Here is a 15,483-nt window from a genome sequence, read left to right as displayed (position 1 = left end):
TCTGCTACATATTTTTGCTTAAAAAATCCCAATAATGCCCCGTACACACGGTCGGATTTTCCGACGGAAAATGTGAGATAGGACCTTGTTGTCGGAAATTCCGGCCGTGTGTGGGCTCCATCACACATTTTCCATCGGATTTTCCGACACACAAAGTTTGAGAGCAGGATATAAAATTTTCCGACAACAAAATCCGTTGTCGGAAATTCCGATCGTGTGTACACAAATCCGACAGACAAAGTGCCACGCATGCTCAGAATAAATAAAGAGATGAAAGCTATTGGCCACTGTCCCGTTTATAGTCCCGACGTACGTGTTTTACGTCACCGTGTTTAGAACGATCGGATTTTCCGACAACTTTGTGTGACCGTGTGTATGCAAGACAAGTTTGATCCAACATCTGTAGGAAAAAATCCTAGGATTTTGTTGTCGGAATGTCCGAACAAAGTCCGACCGTGTGTACGGGGCATAAGTGTATATTGATTGGTTTGCGCAAATGTCTTCAAACTATAGGATATTTTTATTTATTTATTTATTATTAGTAATGGCGGCGATCAGCGACTTATAGCGGGACTGATCAAACACAAACTAACACTTCTGACACTTTTTGGGGACCAGTGACACTAATACAGTGATCAGTGCTTAAAAATATGCACTGTCACTGTACTAATGACACTGGCTGGGAAGGGGATAATATCAGAGGCAATCAAAGGGTTAACTGTGTGCCTAGCCTGTGCTTGGTTACTGTGGGGGAGGTGCTTTTATTAGGGGAAGGCACTGATCCATGTTCCTGCTTTATAGGGACACAGAATCAATGCCTTCTCTACTGACAGAACAGCAACCTTGTTTACATAGGCAGATCGCTGTTCTCTCCTCTGTGCTAAACAATGGGCAGGTGCCGGTGTACATGGAGTCTGTGGTACCCGCCGCTGGGCTCCAAAATTGTGCGCTGCACTCCCCCGACCCGGAAGTGTCGGATCATGTACTAGGCAGTGGCGTACCAATGGGAAAGGGGGGGGGGGCAGTCTGCCTTGGGTGCCACACATTAGGGGAGTGTCAGCCCCGTGCCCCCCCGCCCTCTGCGAGTGAGGCGGTGACAGCGGGGCGACAGGCATAGGCAGCAGCGGCGGTGCTGTGACAACCAGGGCAGGGAAAGGTGAGCTGTGACAGGGTGCGGGGGTGCCTGTGTGCAAACCGTACCTGGGTGACTGACACCCAGGGCCGGCCTACCGGATTCACTCTGCACCGCACAGCAGGGGAGAGAGACAGTGAGCGGAGCTGGAGAGAGGACGGCAACTGTTGGACTTAACTTTTCAAGTTAACCAGCAGATGATTGGTTGCTAGATGGTCCATCTAGCAACCAATCATTAGCATTGTTAATATGAAAAATTAACTTCAGCAGTTCTGGCCCTCTGTTCTGTGCTGCTGTGTCTCCAGTTCTGCATGCATGCCCCAGTAAGGTAGGAAGGGGCAATGTGCAATGTGCAGGGGTCCCGAGCTGGAGGGGGGGCAATGTGTAATGTGCAGGGGTCCCGAGCTGTGGGGGGGCAATGTGTAATGTCCAGGGGTCCTGAGCTGGGGGGGAAATGTGCAATGTGCAGGGATCCAGAGCTGGGGGGGGCTGTGTGATGTGCAGGGGTCCAGAGCTGGGGGGCTGTGTAATGTACAGGCGTCGAGAGCTGGGGGGGGGGGCAATGTGCAATGTGTAGGGGTCCCGAGCTGGGGGGGGGCAATGTGCAGGGGTCCCGAGCTGGGGGGGCAATGTACAATGTGCAGGGGTCCTGAGCTGGGGGGGGGGAATGTGCAGGGGTCCCGAGCTGGGGGGCAATGTGTAAGGGGCAGGGGTCCAGAGCTGGGGGGGCTGTGTAATGTACAGGGCTCCAGAGCTGGGGGGGCTGTGTAATGTACAGGGGTCCAGAGCTGGGGGGCTGTGTAATGTACAGGGGTCCAGAGCTGGGGGGGGGGGGGCTGTGTAATGTACAGGGGTCCAGAGCTGGGGGGGGGGGGCTGTGTAATGTACAGGGGTCCAGAGCTGAGGGGCTGTGTAATGTACAGAGGTCCAGAGCTGGGGGGGTTGTGTGTAATATGCAGGGGTCCAGAGCTGGGGGGGGATTGTGTAATATGCAGGGGTCCAGATCTGGGGTGGGGGGCTGTGTAAGGTGCAGGGGTCCAGAGCTGTGGGGGCTGTGTAATGTGCAGGGGTCCAAAGCTGGGGTGGGGAGCTGTGTAATGTGCAGGGGTCCAGAGCTGGGGTGGGGAGCTGTGTAATGTGCAGGGGTCCAGAGCTGTGGGGGGGCTGTGTAATGTGCAGGGATCCAGAGATAGTGTGGGGGGGCTGTGTAATGTGCAGGGGTCCATACCTGGGGGGGGGGGGGGAGGGGCTGTGTAGTGTAAAAGGGTCCAGAGCTGCGGGGGCGCTGTGTAGTTGTGGAGAGGGGATACACAGTAGTGACAAAGAGATATTAGGGGGTGCAGAGGTATGCAGGGAGCACAGTGGGGTGTTTTTACATTTTAAAGTTGGAGGTGCCAGATATAGGATCTGCCCTGGGTGCCAAATGCTCTAGGTACACCTCTGGTACTCGGTACATGATCTGGCGCAGAGCGCCCGCCCTGCCGCAGTATATCTATGGTGGGTGGTCGTAAAGTGGTTAATACAGTATAGAACGTTAAATAGCAGGTCTAGATTACATTTTTAGGACTTTTGGACAAAATGAGTGGATGATGGTAAGAAAAAATGTTCTGACAAGAATGTTTGTATGAAATTCCACTAGTGTATGGCCAGCTCTACCAGTCTGTAGATACGGGGGCTGCATTTGATTTCTTTTTTCAGGCTAAGTACATCAACTGTAAATACAGGAAAAATACCTTTTGATTGTGCTAAAAATCCAGTTCCTGTGCACTGAACTGACATCTCAAAAAATTGGCTTTCCTAGCTATCTTCTGTGAACTACAAAGCACAGCTATTTTTATATAGATAGGATGAAGAGAAGGGGATGTGTGTGTAGAAGGGGAAGTGTGTAGTCCAAATCTTGAGAGAAGCCTAGGGTGACATCTATGCTCCTCCATACAGAGTATGACCGAAGATGTTGTTGTCACCCTAGAAAAGGGTCACTGGGTGAAAATAGTCTTTTGACCCTGCGTGCCTTTCTGGGCACAGATTCTACAGCTTCCTTGTCTTCAAGAGCTATGGCCTCCTCTAGAAAAATCAGGACTACAAAAATGAAGAAGTTTCTTTACAGGTCAATTTGACAAAAGTCAAAACCTGTGACTGTCCTTGGACTTTCATCACCTCATAAGCAGCTACAAGTTTGTATTCCTCATGTAACACAACTGGATTAGCTTCATGTGACAAACACATAGTTTCCAACATTGTAAAAAAAATTTTAGGGACACTTTTTTGGCTGTAGGCGGGGTCTTATTATAATTAGGGGGCAGGGCATGTGTTTGTAGGTGTGGCACAGGGGAAAAGTGAAAGTGCGGCGCTCGGAGCATCGGGTGTCACCAGCAGAGCCCACGCTTACATCAGATGTCCCCAGCGGTGCCCCCCTTACATCAGATGTCCCCAGCGGAGCCCCCCTTACATCAGATGTCCCCAGAGGAGCCCCCCTTACATCAGGTGTCACCACCGGAGCCCCCCTTACATCAGGTGTCCCCAGCGGAGCCCCCCCTTACATCAGGTGTCCCCAGCGGAGCCCCCCTTACATCAGGTGTCCCCAGCGGAGCCCCCCTTACATCAGGTGTCCCCAGCGGAGCCCCCTTTACATCAGGTGTCCCCAGCGGAGCCCCCCTTACATCAGGTGTCCCCAGCGGAGCCCCCCTTACATCAGGTGTCACCAGCGGTGCCCCCCTTACATCAGATGTCCCCAGCGGTGCCCCCCTTACATCAGGTGTCACCACCGGAGCCCCCCTTACATCAGGTGTCCCCAGCGGAGCCCCCCTTACATCAGGTGTCCCCAGCGGAGCCCCCCTTACATCATGTGTCCCCAGCGGAGCCCCCCTTACATCAGGTGTCCCCAGCGGAGCCCCCTTACATCAGGTGTCACCAGCGGTGCCCCCCTTACATCAGGTGTGCCCAGCAGAGCCCCCCCTTACATCAGATGTCCCCAGCGGTGCCCCCCTTACATCAGGTTTCCCCAGTGGAGCCCCCCTTACATCAGGTGTCCCCAGCGGAGCCCCCCTTACATCAGATGTCCCCAGCGGTGCCCCCCTTACATCAGGTTTCCCCAGCGGAGCCCCCCTTACAACAGGTTTCCCCAGCGGAGCCCCCCCTTACAACAGGTTTCCTAGTAGGTCTCTGCTGGCCGCATGGTTACAATAGAACGGGGCGGAGTGGGGCGGGGGGTAGTTGGAGCGAAGCACGGCGGGGCGGAGGGTGGGCGGCGACACAGGAGCTCCATATATCCGCCCAGCCGTGTTCCTGGTCTTCTTAAAAATAGCGACCAGCGGAGATAATCTCTAGCGGCGGCGGTGGAAAATCGTGAAAAAACAGATTTCTCGGGACATTTCCCGGGAAACAATGAAATTGGGAAAATAGTCTAAATCCCGGAAATGTCCCGGGAAATTCGGGACAGTTGGTAAGTATGCAAACAATTAGAGCTGACTTGCAAGCAGTAAGAACAGGACACCAATTAGTGCAATTATGTATATCAGTGGTCTCCAAACTGTTGCCCTGGGGCCGGATGTGGCCCTTTGCTAGCCTTTATCCAGCCCTTGGGGCACTATCTCATCCACTGACACCAACAATAGGGCATAATTCCTTGCACTGACACCAAAGAGAGGGCTCAATTCCTCCCACTGACACCAACGATGGGACACAATTCCTTCCACTGACACAAATGAAAGGGCACAATTCCTCCCACAGACACCAATGATGGGGCACAATTCCTCCCACTGACACCAACGATGGGGCACAATTACTTTTATTGACACCAACGATAGGGCACTAGTCCTCCCACTGACACCAAATATAGGGCATTGTTTACTCCAACTGAACATCAGGACATTTTATACTCCCACTGGCCCTACTCCGGCCCTCCTTAAGTCTGAAGGACAGTAAACCAGCCCTTTGTTTAGAAAGATTGGAGACCCCTGATGTATACGATTATATCATTAAAGAGACACTAAACGATATCCTCATTCTACAAAATAATCCACACACATCTACTACTTGATAGCCCTGTACAGTAATCTTTTTCATGAAATTGTTTCTAGTTTAGTGTCACTGTAAGATGCATAATTATAATGGAGAGCTTCTTCATGCTCTGCTTAGCTACACACATTGCAATCAATGTTTTACAGCCCATTCATGAAATGTAGGCTGTAGTGTGAAGTCAGGCTGTTCCAATGCAATCCTATCTACCTAATGTAGCAAAGAGAGCTTTATCTAAAGAATGAACACATCAGTGCTAAAAGTAGAACTTTACCCAAAAGGGAAAGTTCAACTCCCCCATATTTGGCTTTTTTTGGGGGGGCACCCAATTTTGACAAGAACCCACTCCCACTTCTGGTCAGATCACATGCGGCGATCTAAGCGGAAGTTCAGCCCCCCCCCCCCCCCTCCCCAGTTTGCTTTGTTGCAGAGATTAGCTTGGTAAAGATTCTTTGGCATCACACACACTTCTGGGAGTCTCAGATGTCTGGCCCACTGTGTGTAGGGTTGCCACCTTTTCTTCAAGCCAAACCTGAACACTTTAGGGGCCAGGGATACCTTTTGGTGCCCCCAAGGAGAGTAGTAATGCATTGCGCATAGCGTGCCGCAGCGAACAGTGGGTGTGGCCAAATTGCTCTTGTTGACATCATTGCCCGTCCCCCCAGTGATGCCGAACCTGCCCCCAGACAGTCGCCTACAGCTCCCTGATGGCAACTGATTTGTGTGTGACTATCTTGGTTACTTGGGGAGCCATAGCCCAGTCTGAATAATGTGTCCGGGTTTCAGTCTGCCTGAAACCCGGATAAATTATTTAAAACCCGGACAGGTGGCAACCCTAACTGTGTGCCATGTTTACATATGGTTTACATATGGTGACCCAGATGTCAACACAGTACACAGTAGTGAAGCTGGGGGGGGACCTCTGCAACAGAGGAAAGATTGGGAAGCAGGAAGTGAGACAGATCAGTATTAGGCCTCATGCAAACAGACATCCAGAGACTTCAAAGTCCTCTGGTGTAGAATCCCTAGCACTTTCCTGCCCCCGGGAGGCTCCAGGTACCATGTACAAGCACCCATACAAATGACTGGTTGTACTGGTGTAAACTCTGATGGCTTCTGCACTGGCGTTTACCCATACATGTAGGGATGCCCTATTATGCTGAACATGCCACTTTTGCAATTGGGGAAATATACAGGCACAGGTAAACACCAAAGTGGAAGCCATTGGCCTTTTCACAGGTGCGACCGCGTACAGCCATTCGTGGCACCTGCACTTCCCTGGGCGTGGGAAAGTGGTGGGGATTTTACACTAGCAGACTTTAAAGCCTCTAGACGTCCATGTGTACAAGATGTCTGCCTTCCTCTGAGTATAGAGTTGCTCTAAGGCCTGCTTAGTATGTTCTTGTGTACAGAAGCATAAAATCCCTGGCGCTTTCTGGTGCCTCAGAAAACCACACATGCTGCGTTCAGCCACCAATACAAATAAATGACTGTACGTGGCCGTGGAGATGGCTACTAAGGATGAGCTCAGCTATGTTCATACCTCCACGTGTCTGCCAGGAAGCTGACACTCCGCAGCGCTGATCACAGGTACTGACATTTCCCATACCTCCCAACTTTATGAGATAGGGACGAGGGATATCCATCAGCAAAAGTATGTAGTCATAGGACACACCCCCTGCCACGCCCCCCTTAAAGCAGAATTGTACAACAAAAAAATGATTGGTTAAATGCACAAGTGCTTTTTTTTTTTACCACTTCTATTCCATGTTATTAGCTTATGGAATTTACAAATGCAGCCATTTAGAAATTGGATGAAAGGTTTAGCACTGGGAAACACTGTTTGATAGATAAAAAGTGCATTTTATATATAACTATAAAGATCAGACCAAAATAAGAGACAAATAAGGAGCAAAGAGGGACAGAGGGACTATGCTCCAAATCAGGGACAGTTGGGGGCTATGATTTCCTGATCAGCGCAGCCGCGGAAGCCATCACTGCTATTAAAACCCAGTAGGATTTGTTTTGTACTCAATGTGTAATCATGCAAATTACACATTCACATACAAAAAAAAAGTTCCATTTGTAAGGACAAAACATAAAAAATATAAAGCTGGGAGCAACAAACATGTATGTGTCAACCAATTATCATTCATCCACTCTGGGCTATCTAGCGCCCATCTATCCCTCTCTCCCCCTCTATGGTTCTCGGGAACTTAGCGCTGCGCTCTCGCTAAGCACAGTACCATCGCCACTCTACAGTAGAGGCGTTCTTTATTCTTCGGTCCTCCCACAAACTCTATGGTGCCTGCTGACGCGGAGCGTCCTGGTTGGCTCGGCGGAATTAGCCGACGTCAGAGGCTGGTAGGGAGCTGAGACGGAGACATGTGACCCGGAACTGAGCTAGACAGCGAGAGACATTCTTGGAGCGTAAGAGACAAGTAGGGAATTCCTGGTGCACGGGAAGCGAGCTGAGGGATTCCTGGAAGGTGCAGGCTGCTCGACAGGGGCGGCTGGGATTGGGCAGAGGAGACTTCTTGGGAAGTCACTGAGTGACAGCAGGAGACAGTCCGCCCTGGGATACCTGCAGCCCTCAGGACATCCAGGAGAGGAAGAGAGAGAGAGGAGGGAGGAAGAGACCGCATGGGACACCTGCAGCACTGAACACAGCCAGTTGGGAGAAACACAAGCCACAGACTGCCATCCCATCATAGAGAAGAATACAGGCAGCCCATCCAGAGACTGCCATCCAATCACAGAGAAGGATAGAGACAGTCTATCCAGAGACTCCCATCCAATCATAGAGAAGGATAGAGACAGTCCATCCAGAGACATCAACCAAAGACTGCCATCCAATCACAGAGAAGGATAGAGACAGTCCAACATCAACCAAAGACTGCCATCCAATCACAGAGAAGGATAGAGACAGTCTATCCAGAGACTCCCATCCAATCATAGAGAAGGATAGAGACAGTCCATCCAGAGACATCAACCAAAGACTGCCATCCAATCACAGAGAAGGATACAGACAGTCCAATATCAACCAAAGACTGCCATCCAATCACAGAGAAGGATACAGACAGTCCAACATCAACCAAAGACTGCCATCCAATCACAGAGAAGGATAGAGACAGTCCATCCAGAGACTGCCATCCAATCACAGAGAAGGATAGAGACAGTCCATCCAGAGACTAACACCCCATCTTAGAGAAGGCTACACACAGCAGTAGACATCCCATCCAGGGACATTCAAGAAAAAGAGGCACAAACCAGAGACTGACCTCCCATTACAGTGTGGGATAGGCAGAGCTGTAGACAGCCCATCCAGAGACATCCCATACAGAGAGAGAACCAAAAACTGATATCCCATCACAGAGAAGGGTGCTGGCAACCCATCCAGAGACTGCCATCTCATCACAGAGTGGGATAGACAGAGCTGCACACAGCTCATCCAGATACCTTCTGGACAGAGAAAAGAACCAGAGACTGCCATCCCATCACAGAGAAGCGTAGATAGAGCAGTAGACAGCCAAGCTTGAGACATCCAAGAAAGAGAAGAACCAGAGAATGATGTCTCCATCACAGTGAAGGGTATAGACATCAGCATACAGCCCGTCCAGAGTCTGACATCTCATCACAGAGGGAGGTAGAGACAGCCCATCTGGAGACATCCAAGAGCGTCTAGAACCAGAGACTGACATCCCATCACTGAGCAGGATATAAACAGCAGCAGACAGCCCATCAGAAGCCATCCAGGACATTGAGAAGAAATCAGAGAGAGCGCCATCTCTGGACTTACCAGAGCCTAGGACAGCCAGGCTTAGTGAGATGGACCATGAGACCTGGGTTGAGACATGTAGAGACTAAGTGTGAGAAGCTGCAGTGACTCTTTACAATTCCACACCAGCCTGTGAGGAGTGATTCATTCCCCTCTTCCACACCACTCTTATACCTTCACCCTGTCTGATCTCTTCAAGTGTTATAACACAAACATACACACAAACTGCTGCAAGCTGCCTGTCCAGAGACTGAACCTCCACTTTATGGAGAAGTGAGACTGCACGTTTCTGGGAAATTTTGTTAAGTTTGCATGTTTCTGGAATAGCAGTACTCAGCCAGCGCCAGCTGTGGTCAAGACATTTTGAAACTTTTTGATATTGTTGCACTAACTTAAAGGAGACTTTTCTGGGATCTTTTCTTGTTTTTGTATTTTTTATGCAAATGAAACATGAGCTATTGATTATTTGGAGCCTTTTTATGGTGCATGTATAAAAGATGGCTGCTGTTGCTGGGTAAAGCCTTTGCTACTATGGAGATGCCTGCAGTCTTGGAAAGTGCAAATTTGCCCTCTGAGGAGTCACCCAAAGAACAGGAGCATGCAGAGAAGAGTAGTGACTCCTGCTACCCAGAGGAAGGTTCAGGTATTCTGACTTGTTCCAATGAAAACACTAAACAGGAGGAAGGCACAGAAGACGTTTTTGAGGGACCTGCACACAATGACAAGGAAGAAACGAACGATTCTGCCCACCCAGAAAGCACAAAAGAGGAACCAAATATTGATAAGACTTCAGGGGGCCAATGCACTGTGGATGGGGACCAGGAAAAGACTGAAGAAGGGTCTTCCAATGCTTCACCAATAAGCCAGAATGTGGAAACTTTGCCTCACAGAACCCAAGAGGCATCTTCCAATCCAGAGGAAACTAAGGTTGATACAGTGGAGTTGACAAAATCCACTGAGAGAACAGACCAAGGGAATTCTGGTATTAAGGTCCAAGAGGAAGGGACCCAAGGGGACGACAATGGGCGCAGTAAACATGGGCCCAAAAGGGTCACATTTCCATGTGATGATGACATTGTATCAGGTGCCCTAGAACCCAAAGATCCATGGAGGCATGGTGAGGAGTGTTTTCTTTTGGTTGGATGGTCTCTTTTAATTCTCTATCATTACAGTAGCCTATCGTATAATACCTAAATGAAATGGAGATCTATATTGAAAGCTCAAATGCAGTATTCACTCACCTAGGCTATAATTTTAGTTTTGTCCTGCAGCGCTTGTGGCGGTGAAAGTTGATGTTGGGGATCCTTTATTCTCCATGTAATTTTGCTTCTATAAGTTCTATTATGTCAAAACTAAAGAGCTAGTGTCTCTAGGCAATATAAACAGCAGTGGGTTCAGTCTGATTTGTAACATGAGAAGTATGAAAAGTACAAAAAAAATTATGAAGATGAGGTTCATATTTCGGGTAAAAAGCTCTGTTGGTTCTTTTTCTAAAACTATCTAGATGTCAGTGCTCATCAACACATTGGGATTGATTTACTAAAACTGAAGAGTGCAAAATCTGGCGCAGCTGTGCATGGTAACCAATCGGCTTCTAAATTCAGCTTGTTCAATTAAGCTTTGATAAAAAAGGAAAGAAAAAAAAAAAAAAAAAAAAGGTAGCTGATTGACTTCTATGCAGAGCTGCAGCAGATTTTGCACTCTCCAGGTTTACTAAATCAACCTCTTTTGAGTCATAAATAATTCATCATCAATAATTTTTACATTGGCAGAAATCTAAAGTGTGCGTGGTGTATGTGTTGTTTTAATAACAGACCTGGTATACTTACCTCCTCTGTGCAAGGGTTTTGCACAGAGTGGCCCTGATCCTCCTCTTCTGGGGTCCCCCAACAGTGTTCATGGCTCTTCCCCCGCATTGAGTGCACCCTTGGAGACCCACATTCCAACGGGGCACTCAAGTGGGTGTGCTTTCAAGTCCTGCTGCGTCCATTGACACAGCAGGAGTCGGCCCTGGCTCCCATGTCATTGGATTTGATTGACCGCAGCGGGAGCCAGTGGCTGCTGTTGCTATCAATCTATTCAGTGAGGACCAGAGACAGCGGCTGGAGCTGCTGGGCTTGTTCTCCTCACTGGAAAGATCCGGTTCAGGTAAGTAAAAAAAACCTTGAGGGTTTACAACCCCTTTATTTCCAGTTTGCATGGTTACATTGTAACGCATATACTATACCTTACGAGACTCTGTGAAAGGTGACAATTCCTCTAGTAGTCATTTCTTCTACAGTGATCGCCTCTATTTTCCGTATTCTGTGCAGAGTTGCCATCCTGCTGCATGGTAACCACAGGGGGTCATTCATACATAAAATGCCTTCTCATTGAAGGCAAAGTGTTCTCTGATTTGATGAGGTGGAGAAGCGAGGCATTAAGTCACAATCTCCGCTTTGTCCAATCTAGGGTGGATAAAAATCAATTTTTTTTTTTTTTTTTTTTTTTTTTTTTTTTTTTTATAAATCCAAAAAATTTGACTTTTTTTTAATTTAAATTAGGATTTTTTTTTTTTTTTTATATCAAATTTTATTTCAATAAAACGTTTTTCGAGTAAAAATCTAAAGATGGATTTTTTTTCTATTTAAGATACATCAATACTTTAGCTTATTCGGCATGATATGGAGCTTGGTTATGTAACATGAGGCTGTATATTCTGCAATATTTACACTGTATTGATGCATTCACACAATAACCATGAGTTAAAACAAAGTTCAGGAATATTTCTTTATCCCATTGTTTTGCAAATCTATGTACACTACAAACTGTATGATTGAATCGGTTCTGACATCGCTGTTTTACTAACCTGACAGCTTATTCTAAATAGGAAACCTTCATTTTGTTTGCAAATATTAAAGATTCTAACTACCAGCAAGAATAAGTCTTTCATTTAAAGAGCACCTGTCATTTTAGATCCCTCATGGCAGCGCCTGTTAGCGGGCATCCACTCACCTGCTGCCGCCACGACCCTCACCTTGCTGTGTCACTGCCACATCACCAACCGCCCCTTTAAAGTGAATGGGACTGTCCGTGAGTCAACAGCGGGTCAGAGGAGGAGCCGCTGCAGGACAGATCCACCCTGGTCCAATCAGAATGCTCAGCATTCATTGATAAAAAGGCATTCTGTAAATAGGGCCCTTTCCAAACATGAAACACTTTGTGTTCGCTCTGCATTAGGGTCGGCGCTCAGCATGGGACCCAGAAGATAGCAAAGGTCACCATAGTACTACTGGTGACTACTACAATGATTTTCACCTTCCACAGGGGTCCCACGGGAGAGGCATATGCATAATTACATTGGTCTAAGCCATAAAAAAAGCCATATCTGGAGTTCAGCTTTAAAACATTATTATTGATTTTGACGATTTGTCTAGTAAGAATTTAAGAAAATGTATGAACTCTGTCTTGTAGGTTTGTTTATTACTAGCTTAAAGTGGAATTCCAGGCTAACAGTAATTATGCTTAAAAATGTTCCCACACCCCTCCTGCTACCTATCCTGCCTAACCTGTGTAAAAAAGATGTTTATGCTTAGACCATTCTGCTCTGGTCACATGATCCCGCAGCTTTGACTCCCCTGTGTCAGTGAGCAGCTGCGGCGGAGAGGAGGGAGCTCCGACAACATCTGGGCCATGGGAGCTAATGGGGGACGTCATGGCTCCTGGCTGACAAGTGCATTGTTGTCTATGGAACAATACACACAGCTGTGTAAAGCTCAGTAATACAGGGATGAGTACAGAGCCGTAAATTAAACATTTTACGTTTTGAGTGCAGTGATTCATGCACATACAGTAAGTACATAAATGCATGTATATACACGTATATTGCAACACTGGCAACTAGAAGAGGATGAAGAAATTTTTTACGCATGTACCATATATACTTGAATATAAGCCGACCCGAATATAAGCCGAGGCACCTAATTTTACCACAAAAAACTGGGAAAACTTATTGACTCGAGTATAAGCCAAGGGTGAGAAATGCACAGCTACTGTAAGTGGAAAATTTGGTCTGCAAACCCAGTGGAACTAGCTCTACAACATATCCAAAGCTGGGGTTCCTAGCACCAAGTGGCTCCAAAGTCAGTTTGGAAAATGTCAAGCACTTTTCTGCAGCAGAGAATGACATTTTCCGAACCGACTTTGGGGCCCCGTATCTCGGGGGCCACTTGGTGCTAGGAACACAGCTTTGGATATGTTGTAGTGCTAGTTCCACTGGGTTTGCACACCAAATTTGGGGTTCCCAGCACCAAGTGGTCCCGAGATACGGGGCCCCAAATTTGGTTCGGAAAATGTCATTCTTTGCTTGACTCGAGTATAAGCCAAGGGGGACACTTTCTTCACAAAAAAATGTGCTGAAAAACTCGGCTTATACTCAAGTATATACGGTATATGCATACTCCTGTTTTTGCTCGTACACGCGGTCTTTAACCACTTCAGTACCGCCCATAGTCATTTGATGTCCGCCGGAGGGATCTCCTATCCAGGGCGGGCGTCATATGATGTCCTGGGCTTCCCTGCCATCTTGATGGGGCGCTGCGTCACTGTGGAGCCGATGCGCCGGGCACCCGTGATTGCCTGTTAACCGAGCAGGACCGTGGATCTGTGTGTGTGTAAACACACAGATCCACGTCCTGTCAGGTGAGAGGAGACCGATCATGTGTTCCGTGTGCAGAGGAACACCGATCAGTCTCCTCCCCTTGTGAGTCCCCTCCCCCTATAGTTATAGGTAACACAGTTAACCCCTTCCCTGCCAGTGACATTTATACAGTAATCAATGCATTTTTATAGCACTGTTCGCTGTATAAATGTGGTCCCAAAATGGTGTCAAAAGTGTCCGATATGTCCGCCACAATGTCGCAGTCAGGATAAAAATCGTAGATCACCGCCATTATTAGTAAAAAAAAAAAAAAAAATAAAAATGCCATAAAACTATCCCCAATATTGTAAACACTAACTTTTGCGTAAACCAATAAATACGCTTATTGCAATTTTTTTTTTCTTTTTTAACAAAAATATGCAGAAGAATACATATCGGCCTAAACTGAGGAAAAACATTTTAGTTTTTTTTTTTTTTTTTTAAATGGGATATTATAGCAAAAAGTAAAATATTGTTTTTTGTTTTTTTTTTTTTTCAAACTTGTCGCTCTTCTTTTTGTTTATAGCGCAAAAAATAAAAACTGCAGAGATGATCAAATACCACCAAAAGAAAGCTCTATTTGTGGGAAAAAACATGATAAAAATTTCATTTGGGTACAGTGTTGCATGACCGCGCAATTGTCCTTCAAAGTGCGACAGCACTGAAAATTGGCCTGGGCAGGAATGGGGTGAAAATGCCCCGTATTGAAGTGGTTAAGGAGCATTTTTCTATCAACAACATCCTGAGTATAAACCTCTGTAAGTTGTAATGTCAGTGTGCAAAAGGCTTAAAGTATGACTGCTGGTAAAGATTTCACCCATCATTCCTACTATATTGGAGCTTGTTAAATAGCACTCTTAGCTTTTTGTTTTGACTGTAGTTCAACTTTATCCACTACGCGCCCCGCGCTATAGCCAAAAGATGTCTACAGCACGGCGCTGAATTGCCAGGAAGGCGTCCCTGGACATCCTCCTGTTTACTAGTTCCCCGCGCGTATCGGGGAAAATCTGTGTTAGCCGTGTCCCTTGGACACAGCCAATCACAGATCGTGCTAAATGGCCAATCACAGCGGCCATTTTAGCACTCGATCGGAGTGTCCAATGAGAGATGATCTCATATGTAAACATATGAGATCATCTCTCATTGCCGGCTCTCCCTCCTCACGCAGAGACCACGTGTGAGGAGGAAGAGCGACCTGCGGCTGCAGCGTGAGTGTTTTAACACTAACACACTGCCACACACACAAAAAACACACATGCTCACAGTACCTATCCGTGTCACGTGTCATCAGTGCCACGTATTAGTGCCATCTGTCATCGGTGCCACATATTAGTGCCATCTGTCATCAGTGTCATTTGTCAGTGCCATGTATTAGTGCCATCTGTCATCCGTGCCACATCAGTGCCATCTGTAATCAGTGTCACGTATTAGTGCCATCTCTCATCAGTGTCACATGCCATCATTGCCACTTATTAGTGTTATCAGTGCCATCTGTCATCAGTGTGTGTCATTTTCCTGGTGCTCCAGGGCCTTCAAAAGTGTAATAGGTAGTCAAGTTAGACGTGTAATTTATGCTCCTAGAACACCTGATGGTGCTCCCTGCTTGTCGGGCCTCTCTTTGTGGCCAGGCTGTGTAAAAGTCTCACACTTGTGATATCGTAATACTCAGGAGGAGTAGCAGAATGTATTTTGGGGCGTCATCTGTGGTATACACATGCCACGTCTGAGAAATAGCCTATTACAATGACAATTTTGTGGGGGGAAAAAAAAATCTTAATTTTGCAAAGAATTGTGGGAAAAAATTACAACATCAAAGACCACACCATGCATCTTACTAAATACCTTGGAATGTCTACTTTCAAAAAAAGGGGTCATTTG

At 47.2% G+C, this 15,483-nt stretch overlaps 1 protein-coding gene across 1 annotated transcript in view; it reads left to right on the top strand.

The window, feature by feature from the left end:
• The first annotated feature begins 7,476 nt into the window (after positions 1-7,476).
• Positions 7,477-15,483, top strand: part of PPP1R37 (protein phosphatase 1 regulatory subunit 37) — an 81,719-nt gene continuing 73,712 nt past the window's right edge. Inside the window, exon 1 of the mRNA XM_073599045.1 lies at positions 7,477-10,044. Coding sequence (XP_073455146.1) covers positions 9,414-10,044 — 631 coding nt within the window. The 5' untranslated portion in view covers positions 7,477-9,413. The remainder of the gene's footprint in view (positions 10,045-15,483) is intronic.

This window comes from Aquarana catesbeiana, linkage group LG09, assembly GCF_042186555.1.
Source record: "Aquarana catesbeiana isolate 2022-GZ linkage group LG09, ASM4218655v1, whole genome shotgun sequence".
In the NCBI taxonomy this organism is placed as follows: domain Eukaryota; kingdom Metazoa; phylum Chordata; class Amphibia; order Anura; family Ranidae; genus Aquarana; species Aquarana catesbeiana.
This window is presented reverse-complemented; position numbering and strand designations above follow the sequence as displayed.